Here is an 18,846-nt window from a genome sequence, read left to right as displayed (position 1 = left end):
TGAAGCATCTCTTTATATCAAATCAAGGTCATAAAATGTGCTTTTCTTATATACAGTACTGTGCAAAAGTTTTAGGCACTTAAGATGTTTCACAAAAACATTTGTCTTAAGATGGTTATTTATATCTTCAGCTTTAGTGTGTCAATAGGAAATATACATTTTAGACTCCCAAAGAGTTCTTTTGCAAATAGAATAGAATAGAAGAACAGGGAGCCCTGCAACAGATGGCATTGTCTGGTATTGTCTGGGATTACATGTAGAGACAGAAGCAATTGGGACAGCCTGAATAGATAGAAGAATTGTGGCAAATTCTCGAAGAAACTTGGAACATCCTATCTGCCAACAACCAAGAAAAACTGTATCCAGGTGTGCCTAGGAGAATAGGTGCTGTTTTGAAGGCAAAGGTTGCCACACCCAATAATGATTTAGCTTTTTTTTTTTTTTAATGTTTACTGGACTTTGTATGACATTAATAGATAAATGAAAACTATTTATGGCATCATTTTTGAAGACATCCTCACTATGCAACATTTTTCACAAGTGCCTAAAACATTTGCACAGTATTGTACTTATCATCAGAGAATCACATACATTTCTCATAATTTTATCTTCATATCACATACTTAGACACATATCCAGCTATCCCATCAACCCGTATGAAACAACATGATTGGAAACAACATTGGATAACAGTCACGTTTATGAAAAGTTTGTGTCTACTTTCTGAAACCACAGCTGGGTTTAATCTTCAATACTATCTGCTAATGAGTTTTGATTAATTCGGTAACACTTTACAATATGTTTCCATTCGTTAACATTAGTTAATGCATTAGGTATCATAAAAAAATAAATAATATATTGTTTACAGTATTTATTAATCTTTGTTAATGTTAATTCATAAAAATACAATGGTTCATTCTTAGTTCATGTTAGTTCATAGTGCATTAACTAATGTTAACAAATGGAACCTTATTGTAAAGTGTTAACATTAATTCAAAGGAACATACACAACATTTGAGTTCACTGGTACCCCAAAAGACACAGTAAATCTCAACAGAAAATATGAGTTAAAGAAGAGATCTCAACAGGCAAGGCATCAAAAATGTGTTTTCTTTATCTTGAAAGGGATCTGACTTCTGAAGACAGGGGCAGATTGAGATCTGCAGTTTTTTACCCTATATGTCAAGTATGAGACTGGTAGTTTTGCTCTCACCTTTGTAGTGCTCCAGCAGGCAGTGTTTTAGCTTTAAATCTTACTCTGGAGCCAAAGTTACCTTTGAGAGCGAAAGCCACATTGTGTGCGATCCAAAGGAGCTTACAGAACCCCTGTGAGTAGCACGGAAAGCACTCAGCACTCCCACAAAAAAACCACAGCATGGGTTAAGATTTAGAGACCCTCAATAACAAATCACTGATTACAAAAAAATAACATTAACAAAGTCCTTGTATGAAAAAGCTCTTTATGATGAAAAACAAAACTGTGTCCTTAGGGAAAGAAGTTGAATGCATTCCTATAGGAACGTTCTTGCTTCTGCCAGGACCTTAGGATGTTTACATACTCTAAATAGCAGGGTGATTTTAATTTTGTGGAATAAAGAGACATCTGATGCACTCGTTTTTGTCCTCTTAATGGCCACATGACACAAGAGGACCCTCTGCTACTGAGATGGTGCATTAAGCCTTATGGATACATAATGATGTAGAAAACCTAATCTAATTACACAAAGATTCCTTTCAAGTTGCTCTCAAGACAAGGGACAAATACAATGCATTTAGAGTTGTGGCCTACATAGTATTAAACCTCTGTTGCTACGATTAACCTCTTTGCCTTTGCTTGACTACATAGTAATCTCATCCCTGCCTGTCTATTGTCTGTAAAGTGGGGTCATATCTTTCAATTTTTTAAATGTATCTACATATTTCAACTGGGCGTTCATATCCGATTTTCCAAACAAAGACATCTGGAATGGGCCATGCACTGTAAAAATGTCACGGAAGATAGAAGGGCACCATTTCAGTTAAAAGGAATAGAGTGTAAGAAATTAGGTCTTTTATGCAGGGCAGGGCATTGATACTCCACTCAGTCCCCCTGTGCTCTGTTAAAAATAAACCTCTCTCCATCTGACTGGACAGGCAGAGTGGGGCAGTGCTGGGGAATTATCTCGAGTAAAGCCCCTCTCTGTGCTCCACCACAGAAGGATATACTGAGGGCTCAGATATAGATAAACAAGCAGACAGAAATCAATGCCCCTCTCATTTAGCCATACAGTCTCACAACAAGGAAAACACGCCATACTGATGGGAAATTTAGGCTTGGAAAAACAATATAAACATATTATAAATATCCATCAATCAGGGGAACATCTGCTTTTTTGGCCTCATCTGTGTGTCTGTGTGCGTAGGAAGGGATTTATACTTGAAAGATAGTCTCATTTGAATAAGATACGTGAGATATCCATTTGCACGTGGTAAATATAGGTCTGTCTGAAACATGATCATGAAGGATGCATTCAGTATTGTATCTGTGAAATATTGTTCAACAACACCGAGTTCACGAGGTGTGTCTTTAGTGTCTCTTGTACTGAACAATACTAACAATTTCAAGATTGCTTGTATTACAGGATACAAATTGTTTTGTTTATAAGGGATGGATTGATGCCAAAGTAAACAGATCCTTAATTTTTTCTTTAAGCCTACAGCAGTGATGCTGGATTCATAAGTGGCACAGTTTGCTCAGAATACTTTGATGGAGAAAGAGGCAATAAGAACCCAGACTTTTTAGAAAAACTGGCAATTAATGCTGCCCTCTAGTGGACAAAATGAAATTTGCCTATGTTTTCCTTTCAGGCCTACTGCGAAAGGGAAATAAAATAATTTTGAAAGTTTGCTTCAGTATTCTAAATTTGTATTAATCCTTAAATACTATAATTTGTAGTGAAAATAATATTAGAATTTTTGTGCATAAACCTTGTTTAAAATTTTCCCAATATGATTATAATTTATCAAAAAGAAAATATATTGTAAACTGTCTTAAATTTTAGAAAAAAGATACAGTATAGCTTGGTAATGTGATTGTAATTAGATCATGCAGAAAGCCTGTAGCATTTAATGTACAGTTATAAGTCCTCTTATTATAATATCATAGCAGTTATATCGTTCTTTAGAAAAATGGTCCATTCCAAAGTCTTTCATGGAGAAAAATAATAATAATAAAAAAAAAAATAAATAAAAATCAGCTACATAAAAGTGCAACAAACAGTCTTAAGAATGTACCAACCTCCCTTCTTAAGAGTTATGTCCAGGAATGTCAGAATTTCAGGAAACTCCGCAGTTAGGAAGTCTAGAATAACCCACATCCTGTCGGGTAAAAACATCACTACATGACAATACTCTCTCACTTTCACTATACCAAAAAGAATTTTGTGGGTTAAAATCAGTCCTATTTTACATTCAGTAACAAATGAGTCACCGTGTTGAAATATGCAAGTCACCCTAGAAGGGCAGTCGTGTGGATATGTTCCAGAGGAAACATTTAACAGCATAGCTATTGGCTCAACTTACCACAGTGAGCCAATATCAGGATAAGATAAACCAGGTTCAATGGAGGCTTTAGATTAAGACAATACTGCACTGAATATCAAGCTTTAAAAGGCAAGGCAAGTTTATTTATTTAGCACATTTCATACACAATGGCAATTCAAAGTGCTTTACATATAAAATTTTAAGAAAATACAAGATACATAAAAAAAACAAAAACAATTAAGAACATGAAATAAGAATGAAAAGTAATAAAATATATTTGAAAAATATAAATGATTAAAATGTATAAGTAAAAGATATTAAATTATTAACACCATCCATAACTGTTGTTATCCATACCTGATTAAACAGAGGATAACCAAAAATTGTTATCACACACTTTAATTGTTGTTAACCTTCCTTGATTAAACATAGAATAAACAAAAATTGTAAACACACTGAGAAAAAGTTACATATAAATAAACTAAAAAGAATAAAATAGAATAATTAAAATGAAAGTCAAAAGCAAAATGATTCAGTGAAATCAATAAGCGCAGCACAATGCTCAGTCAGAAAATGCACAGCTAAACAGATATGTTTTCAGTCTGGATTTAAATGTAGCTACTGTTGGGGCACACCTGACCTCTTCTGGAAGCTGGCTCCAGCTGCGGGTGGCATAAGAGCTAAATGCTGTCTCACCTTGTCTTGAGTGAACCCTCTGCATTTCTAACTGACTTGATACTAATGATCTGAGAGGTCTGACAGATATTCAACAAACATATCTGAAATATGTTTAGGTCCTATGCCATTGAGTGAGTAATATTACTTTAAATCAATTCTAAATGTAACTGGAAGCCAGTGTAAAGACCTGAGGACTGGAATAATATGCTCAGATATTTTGGTTCGGGTGAGAATCTTGGCAGAGGCATTCTGAATGAGCAGCAGGTGTCTAATTGTCTTTTTGGGTCCATTGCAGTAGTCTACCCTACTGGTGATGAATGCATGAACAAGTTTCTCTAAGTCTTGACTGGATACAAAACATCTAATTCTTGCTATATTTTTTTAGATGATAGTAGGCTGATTTAGTTTTTGTTTTGATGTGACTACTGAAACTAAGGTCTGACACCAAGATTTCTTACTTGATTTTTTGTCTTTAGGCCCTTGGAGTCAAGGTATGTATTCACCTTTAGAATTTCGCCTTTGTTGCCAAATACAATGACCTCTGTCTTGTTGTTTTACTGAAGGAAGTTTTGGCACATCCAACTGTTAATTTCATCAATGCACTGGCACAAAGATTCTGTAGGGCTGTAGTCATTTGTCGATAGGGCTAGGTAAATCTGGGTATCGTCTGCATAGCTATGGTATGCAGTTTGGTTCTTTTTCATAATTTGGCCTAGTGGGAGCATATAGAGTTTGAACAGGAGCGGTGCAAGAATTGAGGCTTGTGGGACTCCACACGTCATGGATGTCCACTCAGATTCATAGTTGCCTATGTTCACATAGTAACCCCTAACTTCTAGATATGACCTGAACCAGCTAAGGACCATCCCAGAGAGCCCTACCCAGTTTTCCAATCTGTCTAGGAGAATGTTGTGGTCAACAGTGTCAAAAGCAGTGCTGAGATTTAGTAATACCAGCACTGATATTTTGCCTGAATCAGTATTTAGCCGAAAATCATTAAGAGCGCTGTCTCTGTGCTATGATGCGGTCGGAAACCAGATTGTAAATTGTCCAAGTAGCCATTCGAGATTAAGAATTTGTTCAGCTGATTGAAAACAACCTTTTCAATGATTTTACCTATGAAAGGAAGATTTTAAATTGGTCTGTAGTTTTCCAATACTGCGTTATCTAGATTGCTCTTTTTAAGAAGGGGCTTGACAACTGCAGTTTCTCCAAACAGTTAAACACATTTTTGAAAAATGTTGTGAGGAGTGTGTCTAGACAGCAGGTTGAAGTTTTAAGATGCTGTACTATTTCTTCCAGGATTTTGCCATCAATTTCCTCAAAATCAGACATTGTGACTAATTTCTAAAGTTTTTGTGGTGGGTGCTGTCTGACCTCAGTGCAACGTGAGGTTGAGCTGATTGCCATTCTAATATAATTTATCTTCTTCATGAAAAAAGATGCAAACTCATTGCATTTTCTGTCAGAGAGCATTTCACAGGCAACCTGTGTTGGGGGGTTTGTTAGTCTCTCTACAGTAGCAAAGAGAGTGCAGGTGTTGTTTATATTGCTGTTAATAATGTTTGAGAAGAAGGTCTGCCTAGCTGTGCCTAATTCCAAATTGAAAGCATGAAGGCTGTCTTTATAGATATTATAATGGACTTCAAGTTGTGTTTTCCGCCACATTCATTCTGCTTTCCTGCATTTTCTTTTCATGTTTTTCACTGCTGTTGTGTTTCTCCAAGGTGCTTTACGCCTGTCAGTGATCGTCCGGACCTTTACAGGAGAAATGCCATCAGTAGCTTTTATAACGTTTTAGCTGAAGTTATCGAGCAGACCATCAACACAGTCTGCAGATATACTCAGTTTCAAAGATACAACCTTGATAAATTGCACACTAGTGTTCTCATTTATGTTCCTCTTTTTGACAGAGACAGATCTAACTTCAGTGGCAGGAGAAATCAATATTTAAAAGAAAATACAGAAATGGTCAGATAGCGCAACGTCCTTAATAATAGTGGACGAAATGTTCAGACCCTTGCTAATGAGCAGATCAAGAGTGTGTCTGCGATTGTGTGTGGGTCCATCTACATGTTGAGTCAGATCAAAAGTGTTTAAAACTGTTTTGAGTTTTTTGGCAGTGTTGTGTTCAGGATTATCTATATGAATGTTGAAATCCCCAGCAATAACAAAACAGCAAAATTCAGAGGAAGTTGTTGTTAACAGTTCTGTAAAATCATCAACAAAGCAAGGAGAGTATTTTGGAGGCCTGTAAATAATTATAAATAGAACAGATGGAGCACCTTTTAGTACAATACGTAGATATTCAAAGGTCAAGTAATCACCAAGTGTCACTTGCTTGCATTGAAAGATATCTTTAAATATTGCCGCTAATCCTCCACCTCTCCTAACAACTCTGCAGACATTCATGAAAGTAAAGTTTGGAGAGGCTGATTCATTGAGGACTGTTGCACTGCAGCTGTTATCTTACCAAGTCTCATTTAGAAACATAAAGTCCAGGTTGTTTGTGGTGATGAGGTCATTGACTAGAAACGATTTGTTCTTTAGTGAGTGGATGTTTAAAAGTGCTAACTTGAAAAAATTAATGCACATTAAGAAAGTACTTAGATGGATATGTCATTAAGGTCCATTAGAATTGAACTGCCTCAGTATTGCATGATTTCAGGTTTATTCTAGAGGGCCAGTTTAATCTTGTCTATGTCGTAGTCATGGTCCTGGTCCAGTTTGGAAAGGGTCTTGCACACACGCAGGGCAGTGAATCGAGCTGAAAGGCTTTGGAACCAGCACTCTTTCATAATCTTTGCAACTGCAGACAGGATCTTGACAGAAAAATAATGTATAATTATTTACTATGGTTATATGTTTGTTATGAGACAAGTTTCCAGCGACAAGCAATTTATCTGTGCACACACCCTGAATGCAAAGCTACTGTGCAATGTGACACAATCGCAGTCAATCAGGTATGTGATGTTTAATGTACAGCTATGAGAAGTGAGATTTTGGACCAATTCGATTTGGTAATTGGACCAAAGTGGGCGGGGCTATCCACGGCAGAAAACAAGCGATCAAACAAAATGTCCTGTTGCTCACTGCTTGTTGTGGTTATGGCTGGTTAGGATACAATGTTAGTGTTTAAATGTAAAGATGTGTTGAAATGTGACTGACTGCATCTGGAGTTCATTTCAAGTCAAATGACAAAAACAGCTACAAACAGGGTAGGCAGGGTTACTTTTGAAATGTATTCCACTACAGATTACAGAATACATGCTGTAAAATGTAATTTGTAACGTATTCCGTTAGATTACTCAAGGTCAGTAACGTATTCTAAATACTTTGGATTACTTCTTCAGCACTGGTAGATGCACTTTGGATCGCATCATTTATATGTATAAATGTTTTCCATCTGAAAGGACTAAATATTAAATGAAACAAATGACAATAATATGCAAAGTAATCTCTTCAGTAATCAAAATACTTTTTTAACTGTATTCTAATTACCAATTATTTAAATTGTAACTGTAGTGGAATACAGTTACTTATATTTTGTATTTTAAATACGTAATCCCGTTACATGTATTCCGTTACTCCCCAACCCTGGCCACAAAGAAGCAACCCTGACTGACCAGGACATTGTCAACTTCTGTCACAAAACAAAGAGAAATGTGGTGCTGTGTCATATCTCTCATATTTGCTATGTAATATGTGTCATAACTTTCATATTAGTCTTTCAAAACGGTTGCTTGAATATTTTTTTCAAAATCTTTGGCATTCTGCTCTGACCAGATATTTTGTAGGAGTGAGTGCGTGTATGTGACAGACATAAAACAGTCTAATGTGGAAAACAACTAAAACTAAGAGTCCATATCTCCCAACGAGTGATATGGACTCAAAAGGAAGAATTCTTCAAGCAACAAATTTTGCAACTATCTTGCAACTCCTACTACTCCTCTGCGTTTCTCTGTCTCTTGTTTGTTCCTAAAGTCAGTTGCATGCTCGCTGAGCTTTAGCAAAATGGCTGTTTTCCTGTGTTTAGGTTATGGCCAAACTGTTTTGGCCATAATCCCCTGTATGGAACTTTCATAATGAAGGCCCACAAGATTATTTTCAATGACATCATATATTGATAGGATAATTTCTCCCACACACATTCTATGATTTCCTAACAAATTGCTACAGATTGCAGCTGTTGAAGCAATGCATTGTCTCAGGTCTGTCTCGAGTGTAAGTCTTAAGCATAAAAGAGATTCACCCAAAAATGAAAATTCTCTCATCATTTACTCACCCTCATGCAATTCCAGATGTGTATGACTTTCTTTCTTCTGCTAAACACAAACAAAGATTTTAAGAAAAACATCTCAGCTTTGTAGCTGTGAATGGTGACCAGAAATTTAAATATTCAAAAAGCATATAAAGGCAGCATAAAAGTAATCCATATGACTCCATATGACCAATATTTAAGTCCTTTTTTACTTTGAATTTCCACTTTCACAATCTTTTTTTTGCATTCTTTGTGCACATCGCCACCTACTGGGCAGGGAGGAGAATTTATAGTAAAAAGGACTTAAATATGGATCTGTTTCTCACCCACACCTATATCACTTCTGAAGACATGGATTTAATATCACTGGAGTCATATGGATTATTTCTTTATGCTGCTTTATATGCTTTTAGATCTTCAAAGGTCTGTCCACCATTCACTTGCATTGTATGGACCTACAGAGCTAAGATATTCTTCAAAAAATCTTTGTTCCCTATCTGTCACTCACTCGACGTTGTGTCGATATAGTGACACTAGGGGTCACTCTTGGGAGCCCCAAACACCTCTGCTTTTTGAAAAAAGGCCAATGGGAATTGGCGAGTGGAATTTGCATGCCACTCCACCGGACATACGGGTATAAAAGGAGCTGGTATGCAACCACTCATTCAGATTTTCTCTTCGGAGCCGAATGGTTGTGTTCAGCGAGCTGAATTACTCTGCCGATCCATTCACCTCGAAAAGCTGTTGGATTTACGGCGCATTACAGCGGCTTCTCCCCCTCTTGCACTGGTGAAGTGCAGAGAATGCCCCTGGGTGCTTCAGCAGCTAAAAGAGTATATTCTTCCTACTAAAAGATTTAATTAATTTTCCCTTCTTAAAAGAGTGGCATTAACAGAGAGTGTCTTTTTAAAGATGCCTCTCCGTTTGTGTGTATTTCCTGGTTGCGGTCATTACCTCTCCGCTTCCGATGGCCACGATAGTGGTAATACGTGCTTGGGCGCTGCCCACGCAGAGATAGCGATCGTGGACGGGTCATGTTCTCACTCCGAGAGCATGACCATGGCAATGTTGCGGTCACGGTTTTTCCTTTGTTAGAGGGAAAGACCACCCCAGCGGCTCCCCGCCTCGATCCTTCTACCTACGGGTTTGAGGCCACGTCGGTTAGCACTGGGGGCGATATGGGGACCCCAATGGGAGCCACTCCACCGGGTAACTCCCCACGGACCTCCCATTCCCCAGTACACTCATTTGCTCCATTGGGATGAGACCGCCGGCTCGTCTCAGGGCGAGTTTGCGATCTCGTTTCGGCGCTCGCGAATTGGATGAGCTCTCTATTGCAGCATCGGAGAGTGGGCTGTCCAGTCTGACACTGAGGACTCGACTGGGCTTCCACCTTTGGGTGTGGTCGCCCAGTCGCAGCCTGACGTGCAGCTGGCAGCCATGATTGCCCAGGCAGCTGCGTGTGTCGGGCTGGAGTGGAACCCTCCACCCCCCTGAACCCTCGCAGCCTGACGATTGGTTCCTGGGCCCGGAGTGCCTCTCACGGCCACGCCCCACCCCAGTCCCTTTCTTCCCGGAGGTGCATAAGGAGCTCACGATGTCATGGCAGGCACCTTTCACTGCCTGGACCCTGTCTCTGAGCTCCTCCGCTCTCACTACCCTCGATGGTGGGGCTGCAAGGGGGTGGATAAGGTGGTTGCGGTGCACCTGTGCCCACAAAGCACCGCCACCTGGCGGGGCCGCCTGAGACACCCGTCCAGCGCCTGTAGGGTTATGTCGTCTCTGGCGACTGAGGCCTGCAGTGCCGCTGGACAGGCCACCTCAGCCCTGCATGCCATGGCTCTCCTGCAAGTGCACCAAGCCAAGGCGCTAAGAGAACTGCACGAGGGTAGTTCTGACCCGGGATTGATGCAGGAGCTGCGCTAGGTGACCGACCTCACTCTCCGGGTGACGAAGGTCACGGTGTGGTCTCTCGGGCTGGCGATGTCCACCCTGGTGGTCCAGGATCGCCACCTATGGCTCAACCTGGTCGAGATGAGAGAGGCTGACAAGGCACGGTTCCTTAACGCCCCCATTTCCCAGGTCAGCCTGTTCGGCACCACCATCGAGGACTTCGCCAAGCAGTTCTTGGCGGTGAAGAAGCAGACGGAGGCTATACAGCACATCCTGCCCCGACCCCATCTGCTCATCGCCAAAGGCAGCCCCGGCCCTGGCGTGGAGCCCACCACAAGAAGCAGATGCCACCCATCTCATGGCCGGCCGTCAAGAACCCAAGGAAGGCTTCGAAGCGCCCCTGAGACGGGCGACCCAGGGACGAGGAGACCCGCTTCTATGGAGCTGGTGGACAGACCACTCATCCCCCGGTGGAGGGCCAGGAGGAGAATCTTTTGTTTCATTTTTCGCCGCATGCCAAGAGGCTGCGGTACCCAAAACTTCAACAAAAGAGTGGTTTTCTTGTTCCCTGGGTCACATGTCATGTGCGCACGGCCGTCGGACCGTCCACTGTCCCATTTTGGCAGGTTTGGTGCTCCAGTGGCGGACCCCCGCCCCTGTGCACCCAGCTGTGGCACAAACATGCCCACACTGGGTTGGTTCCAACAGACTGCAGGGACAATATTCCTCCCCCCCCTCCTCAACCAATCTTATGGTGGGCATCAGGAGCCAGGTAAGTGCTTCGATGTCTCTGGACTCAGCACGGCCACGGGGTTCGAGCCCCCTCGACGTGGCGCCTCAGGCTCTGCCCTGCCACGAGGCCCCACCCGCCAGTATATCCGACATGATTGTCCCCTTGGTCCCCCTCGCCTGGAGTTTGGACACGTGGCTCGCGCTTTCCAACCTGTCGCGTTGGCTGACCCGGACCGTCCGACTTGGCTACGCGATTCAGCTTGCCAGGCGCCCGCCCAGGTTCAGCGGCGTCCGCTTCACCTCAGTGAAGGGCGAGAATGCCACTACCTTGCGTGCAGAGATCGTTACTCTTCTACGGAAGGGTGCGATAGAGCCTGTCCCTCCCGCCAAGATGAAGAAGGGGTTTTACAGCCCCTACTTCATCGTACTGAAGAAAGGTGGTGGGTTATGGCCAATCTTGGACCTGCGAGTACTGAACCGGGCCTTGCACAGACTCCAGTTTTGCTGACGCAAAAATGCATTTTAGCAATCGTCCGGCATCAAGATTGGTTCGCGGCAGTAGACCTAAAGAACGCGTACTTCCACATCTCGGTCTTACCTCGACACAGACCCTTCCTGCGGTTTGCTTTCGAGGGCCGGGCGTACCAGTACAAGGTCCTCCCCTTCGGCCTGTCCTTGTCCCCTTGCGTCTTCACGAAGGTCGCAGAGGCAGCCCTTGCCCCGCTAAGGGAAATGGGTGTCTGCATCCTCAATTATCTCGATGACTGGCTAATCCTAGCTCACTCTCAGGATGTGTTGTGTGCGCACAGGGACCTGGTGCTCATGCACCTCAGCCGACTGGGGCTTCGGGTCAACTGGGAAAAGAGCAAGCTCTCCCCGGTTCAGAGCATCTCTTTTCTCGGCTTGGAGTTGGACTCGGTCTCGATGATGGCGCGCCTCATGAACGAGCGCGCACAGTTGGTGCTGAACTGTCTGAAGGCGTGCAGACAGAAGACAGCGGTTCCACTGAAACCTCAAGTCGCTGCGAGCCACTCACATCCCGGGCGATCTCAACACCGCGGCGGACTTGCTGTCACAACAGGCTATGCTCAGGAGAGTGGAGACTCCACCCCCAGGTGGTCCAGCTGATTTGGAGTCAAATTGGTCGATCACAGGTAGACAAGTTTGCTTCCCGGGAATCCTCCCACTGCCTGCTTTGGTACGCCCTGACTGAGGCACCCCTCAGTACAGACGTGCTGGCACACAGCTGCCCCCCGGGATTACGCAAATATGCATTTACCCCAGCGAGACTACTTGCACAGACCCTGTGCAAGGTCAGGGAGGACGAGGAGCAGGTCGTCCTAGTAGCACCCTACTGGCCCACCCAGACGTGGTTCTCGGACCTCACGCTCCTGGCGACAGCCCCTCCCTGGTGAATTCCCCTGAGGAAGGACCTTTTTTCTCAGGGACAGTGCACCATCTGGCACCCTTGACCAGACCTCTGGAATATCCACGTCTGGCACTTGGACGGGATGCGGAAGACCTAAGTGGCCTACCACCCATGGTGGTAGACACGATCACTCAGGATAGGGCTCCCTCTACGAGATGCCTGTATGCCTTGAAGTGGCATCTGTTCACTAAGTGGTGTTCTTCCCGATGCGAAGACCCCCAGAGATGCGCAGTCGGATCGGTGCTTTCCTTCCTGCAGGAGAGGCTGGAGGGGCGGCTGTCCCCCTACACGCTGAAGGTGTATTTGTCCGCCATTTCGGCACATCACGATGCAGTGGATGGTAAGTATTTGGGGAAGCACGACTTGATCATTAGGTTCCTGAGAGGCGCTAGGAGGTTGAATCCCTCCAGACCGTGCCTCATCCCCTCGTGGGACCTCTCTGTAGTCCTTCGGGGTCTACGGGGAACTCCCTTTGAGCCCCTGGAGTCAGTTGAGCTAAAGGCCCTCCTGACTGCGCTCACTTCCATCAAGAGGGTAGGGGACCTGCAGGAGTTCTCTGTTAGCGAACTGTGCCTGGAGTTTGGTCCAGGTTACTCTCATGTGATCCTGAGACCCCAACCAGGCTATGTGCCCAAGGTTCCCACGACCCATTTTAGGGATCAGGTGGTGAACCTGCAAGCGCTGCCCAGGAGGAGGCAGACCCAGCCTTGGCATTGCTGTGTCCGGTGCGTGCTTTACGCATCTATTTGGATCACATGCAGAGCTTTAGAAGCTCCAAGCAGCTCTTTGTCTGCTTTGGTGGACAGCGGAAAGGAAGTGCTGTCTCCAAACAGAGGATCACCCACTGGGTCGTTGACGCCATTGTGATGGCATATCACGCTCAGGACGTGCCGCCCCCCATGGGGTTACGAGCCCACTCTACTAGGAGTGTAGCGGCCTCCTGGGCCCTGACCAGTGGCGCCTCTTTGGCAGACATCTGCAGAGCAGTGGGCTGGGCAACACCCAACACCTTTGTGAGGTTCTACAATCTCCAGGTTGAGCTGGTTTCATCCCGTGTATTGTCAGGTATGAGCAGGTAAGTTCCGGGACAGCTGGCCGGGTGTACCGCTTGTGCATAGCGCCTTAAAATACCCCCCCCCCTCTCTGAGTGGGGTGTGGTCTCCGTGGTATCTTCCCCTTGGGAGTGACACACCCCCCAACGTAGAGATTTATGGTCCCCAGTCGGTTAACAAATTCCACTCTTTTTGGGGAGAAAAAGGAGGAAAAGAGGCCACGGCTGGGCTAACCTGTCCCTATTTGTTGAACAGTTGACTTGTTCCCGAAGGACCGTTCGACGCTCATAAGAGCGTTGGGGGAGGTTACATGACGGCCTGGTTGAGTTGTGTCATTTTGTATAGGGACCCCTAGTGTCACTACATCGACACAATGTCGAGTGAGTGACAGATAGGGAACGTCCTGGTTACTTTCGTAACATCCGTTCTCTGATGGAGGGAATGAGACGTTGTGTCCCTCTTGCCACAACACTGAGCTACCTGCTGAAATGGGACCTTGCCTCGGCTCCTCAGCACAAAACCTGAATGAGTGGTTGCATACCAGCTCCTTTTATACCCGTATGTCCGGGGGAGTAGCATGCAAATTCCACTCGCCAATTCCCATTGGCCTTTTTTCAAAAAGCAGAGATGTTTGGGGCTCCCAAGAGTGACCCCTAGTGTCACTACATCGACACAACGTCTTGTTCCCTCCATCAGGGAACGGAGGTTACGAAAGTAACCAGGACGTTTGCGTTCAGTAGAAGAAAGAAAGTCATACATATCTGGGATGGCATGAGGGTGTGTAAATGATGAGAGAATTTTCAGTTTTGGGTGAACTATCCCTTTAAGTCTGTATCCCTGGTATGTTTTAGTATCTTACCGGATGAGAGTGTAGTCGATTGTGTAGACAAGGCCTGTGCTGGTCAACACACACCACTTTCTTCATCTCCTCAAAACTGGGGTCATAAGGCACCATGTCAAAGTACGGCAGTCTGTCCTCCTCTACAATTACTAGAAAACCACAGATTTAAGGGATTTTTATTGCGGTTTTTGTCAACATTTGGTGACTGATCACATTTGTATTTACACTGACAAAAGTGCAGATGTGCGCCGAGACTGAGAGTCTGTTCTAGCTATATCTATTAAACTGTGGTTTGGATGTTGAGGGAGATTGGAAGTATTAATACTTTTGTGGGAGGATGGCTGGAATTTGTCCAGAGTGCCTATGTGTGTATGCCAGCTGACATATTGGGGGAAAACTCTGGGAGGAAAATTTTGTTTCAGTAAAAATGAGTGAAGCTACATATCCTGGACTAAAAGACAGTAATGAAAAACAGATACATTTGATTTACATTTTAGAGCAACCCCGACCAAAATATAGTGGAGTTCAAAAGTCTTAAAAAGCTTTTGATAAAATGCTTGAAAAATATATATATATATATTTTCATTACAAAATAAATTATCAGCATAACAATTTGAGTGAAAAGTTGAACATTTTAATTGAAAAATTAACATTAATTTCAGAATTTCCTAGTATTTGGTACGTCCCCATTTTACTTTAATGACAGCATGCAGTTGAGCTGGCATGGACTCTGGAAATCTGAACTTTTGTTCAAAGGAGTTAACATAGTCACTAATTTGATTATTTGATATTTCTTATTCATTTTAAGTCATAACTTTTCTTTGTTTTAAATTTGTCAAAATCCTTAAACTATCTGAAGGTCCCAATTCTAAGTTTAAATTCGATTTGGAATCCCACATTTTGTCTGTGGACTTTTGGGCCCTACTGTATATAAATCATTGGTAAGGTGCTGCTTAAAAAGCAAGAGTGTGTGTGAGTGAAAGAAACAGAGAGAGAGAACAAGCACATCTGGACTATATGAGAGAAGTGCTGACACCCGATAAGATTGTTTATAATTACTGGATCGCTAATCATGGGTGGATAGAGGAGGCAGACACAGACATGGAAAAAAAGACCAAAGGAGGGATGGAGAGGAAGTAAGATGAAGAAACTCATGTGAAAAATAAATAGAAAATTCTACCACCTCTATCAGCATGGTGTGAATCGTTGCTTAGCAACAGAAAAAAATAATTCAGGAAAAGAACATGGAGATCCTACAGTCTAATAACTTTTCACAGGAAGTTAAAGGTCAATAAAACTTTACCTAGAAATTTAGGGCATTCTTAATATATAACTATAAGTCCTCAGGCTTCATCAAAGTCTTTCATATTAATATGTAAGTTTTGGAAGCATTTTAATCATTTACTCTCGAACAGGTCACAAGAGCACAGAATGACAGTGGTGTCATGGAATTACATTTAGCAAATTCCCTGTCTTACCACTGACAAAAGTTCGGCGAGTTATTTCCCAGATGTCAAGGCCCAACGCCCAGATATCAGTCTGTTTGTAGGACTCAAAGACATCTACACGAAAACTCTTGTCCAAAACCTCCAGTGCCATATAGCGTTTGGTTCCCACTCTTGGATTGTTGCCCACATCCAGATAGTCATTAGACTGAGAGTGAATGACAGCTAGGCCTGAGAGATCACAAAGAACAGACATGTTTAAAAAAACAAAAATTTTTATGATCTCAACATCCAGCTGGAAAAAAAAGCTTTCTGGTCTCCCAGCCTATCCAAGCTGAAAAGTGCCTAAAACCCCTCTAAAACCAGCCAACACACTAATCTGACCATGCTGGGACACCAGCTAAGACTGGCAAGCCAGCTTAGGCTTTCATTTAGCAGAGCAGGCCAAAGTCATCTTTGACCCCAATATCAAACAAACAAGTGTGATTGAGCCAAATAAATATTATCTATAAAACATGCATGAGTTCATGATTGTCCAACAATAGACTACAGTAATAAGGAATATGTGTTTGATAACAGCACAATTCTAGAGTTCTACAGTAATAGGAGTTCTATTCTCTCACCCAGGTCAGCAGTGCAGCACTGTCCATTTCTTTTTACCAGGATGTTGCTGCTCTTCAGGTCTCTGTGTGCGATGGCTGGTTTGCCCTGTGTAGTGAGAATCTCTGTGTGGAGGTGCACCAAGCCACTGGCTATGGACAGGCACATGCGCAGGCAGCCCTCTGGGTCCAGTGTGATGTACTGCAGGAAGTCATAAAGGGAGCCCAACTCATGGAAGTGCGTGACCAGTCATAGCTGAGTACTGGAGTTTTTAGATGTCATGTCTGATGCAATGAAGCCAGATAATGAGAAGAGAACATGTGTGTGAGTGAGAGAAGGATATTGCATTTTTAATCAATAGTTTTGTGACATTTATAGAAGACAGAACATATTATGGCAGCAGAAGTCTCTCAAAATTATTCCTTCCCACACAAGCAATGAAAAATGCACACTCTAGGTAGTACTTAGCCAAAAAGTTTTCATGCCTCAGTTGGACTGTGTTGTAGAACTCTGTCTCTCTAAACCAGGACTGCTCATCATGAGAGAAGAAAATCTTGACAGCCACACTATCTCCCATCCACATGCCTCTCCATTCCTCTCCATAACGGCCTTTACCTACCAGAGACATTCAGAAGAAAATGTTTACACTGAAACAAGACACTTATTTGTACGTATATTGAGACATAGTCTGATCAATGCATTATTATTTTATTATTAGTGTTTTTGCAGAATTGTATATTGCATGAGTATATGAATGTTTTACTCACCAACACATTCAACCAGAGAGATCTGTCGAGCCATAGTCATCTGCACCGGATAGGTAGGCCACTGCCTGATGTACAAATCAAAACAAAGAGACCCTAAAAGGAGAATTACACATACTTATTAACTGTCAAACCTACTTATTACACACACTTACAGGTACAGTCAAACTATGGGAATTAAAGAATTTAGAGGTTGCTCTATTATATCTTAAGAGACAGTTGGGTGTTTCTTCAACGCCTTCATCACTTATTTTTAGTATTTTTCAAATGCCTTTAATGTATATATTTTACCATTTTAGCCTTGTAAATAATCTTTAATATTGAAAGACAGATTTTCGATATTAAATCACAAAAATCCATTAAAAAAGAAAATTATTACATATTTAAAATTACACAAATCAGGGGCATGCTGGGTGACTCTAGCCAGGTCTCCTAAGCAACCAAATTGGCCTGGTTGCTAGGGAGGGTAGAGTCACATGGGGTAACCTCCTCATGGTCGCTATAATGTGGTTCTCGCTCTCGGTGGGGTGAATGGTGAGTTGTGCGTGGATGCCGCGGAGAATAGCATGGACCTCCACACGCGCTACGTCTCCGTGGTAACGCGCTCAACAAGCCACGTGATAAGATGCACGGATTGACGTTCTCAGAGGTGGAGGCAACTGAGATTCATCCTCCGCTACTCGGATTGAGGCGGGTCATTAAGCCACCACGAGGACTTAGAGTGCATTGGGAATTGGGCATTCCAAATTGGGGAGAAAAGGGGAGAAAAAACAAAACAAAAAAAACCCAACACAAATCAAAACAAGTATTGAAATAAACATACAAAAATTCCATATTAATTGAGTGAAAATGATTTCTATCAATTAAAAAATATTACGACTGTGACCGAAGTTGTGACATCACTTCCACCACACCAAATAATTTTTCCCCCAAAATAAATGTACTTGTTTAGCAAGTCAAACAAGTGCCAGTAAAGAGCATGCTTGACATGTAATATAAGTAAAAAAAAGTATCAATTATGATCAGAGTATTTTTATTGGCCATCATATCCAATCAAGCTGTAATTTTGCCAAATTACATTTTTTTTATTTATTTATTTATTTTTTTTTAAATATCAATTAATTTTCATTTAGGATACATCAAATGTTAGCTATGAAATTAGCCTTAGACAAATGAGGCGGCAATTTTTTTTCAAGAATGTTAAAAATTTAATTTCCATCACACAATTTTTTTAAACACACAATACAGAATTTGAGATGTGTTGGAAATAATGTGATATTTGACTTTGTTTAGAAAACCCATATACTTCAGAAAACGAGAAATATGTCTTTAATTCCTTAATTATTTTAGCAAAATGTTTTATTCACAAAGCTAGCGTCACTCAAAAAAAGCCTTTATGTAATATATTTTGCAACACTGATCTTTGAATTTATATTTAAACCCTTTCAAATATGAAAAAATGGAACCCTAGACTTGTAAAAACTATAAAACTTATAAAGCTTTTCAAATTCATGTAACTTTTATTAATTTTATTAATTTATTTTTTTGTGCTTTTTATCTTCTAATTTGTTGTATTGTCTAATCTACTTGCATTTTTTTTTATTTTTCTACATATTGTCTTGGTGCAAA

At 42.1% G+C, this 18,846-nt stretch overlaps 2 protein-coding genes across 2 annotated transcripts in view; both read right to left on the bottom strand.

The window, feature by feature from the left end:
* Positions 1 to 3,656: 3,656 nt before the first annotated feature.
* Positions 3,657 to 16,736, bottom strand: LOC127420439 (serine/threonine-protein kinase receptor R3-like). The gene is made up of 4 exons (XM_051662733.1): positions 16,477 to 16,736; positions 15,887 to 16,084; positions 14,427 to 14,557; positions 3,657 to 7,022 (listed from the first exon to the last, which is right to left on the bottom strand). The coding sequence occupies exons 1-4, from the start codon at positions 16,619 to 16,621 to the stop codon at positions 6,876 to 6,878; spliced, it is 621 nt and encodes a 206-aa protein (XP_051518693.1). The 5' UTR covers positions 16,622 to 16,736; the 3' UTR covers positions 3,657 to 6,875.
* The window catches only part of LOC127420440 (serine/threonine-protein kinase receptor R3-like), a 16,287-nt gene continuing 14,031 nt past the window's right edge, over positions 16,591 to 18,846 (bottom strand). Inside the window, exons 4-6 of the mRNA XM_051662734.1 lie at positions 17,221 to 17,313; positions 16,939 to 17,068; positions 16,591 to 16,737 (exon numbers count right to left, since the gene is read on the bottom strand). Of these exons, the coding sequence (XP_051518694.1) occupies positions 16,725 to 16,737; positions 16,939 to 17,068; positions 17,221 to 17,313 (236 nt within the window). The 3' untranslated portion in view covers positions 16,591 to 16,724. The remainder of the gene's footprint in view (positions 16,738 to 16,938; positions 17,069 to 17,220; positions 17,314 to 18,846) is intronic.

This window comes from Myxocyprinus asiaticus, chromosome 29, assembly GCF_019703515.2.
Source record: "Myxocyprinus asiaticus isolate MX2 ecotype Aquarium Trade chromosome 29, UBuf_Myxa_2, whole genome shotgun sequence".
Classification (NCBI taxonomy): Eukaryota; Metazoa; Chordata; class Actinopteri; order Cypriniformes; family Catostomidae; genus Myxocyprinus; species Myxocyprinus asiaticus.
This window is presented reverse-complemented; position numbering and strand designations above follow the sequence as displayed.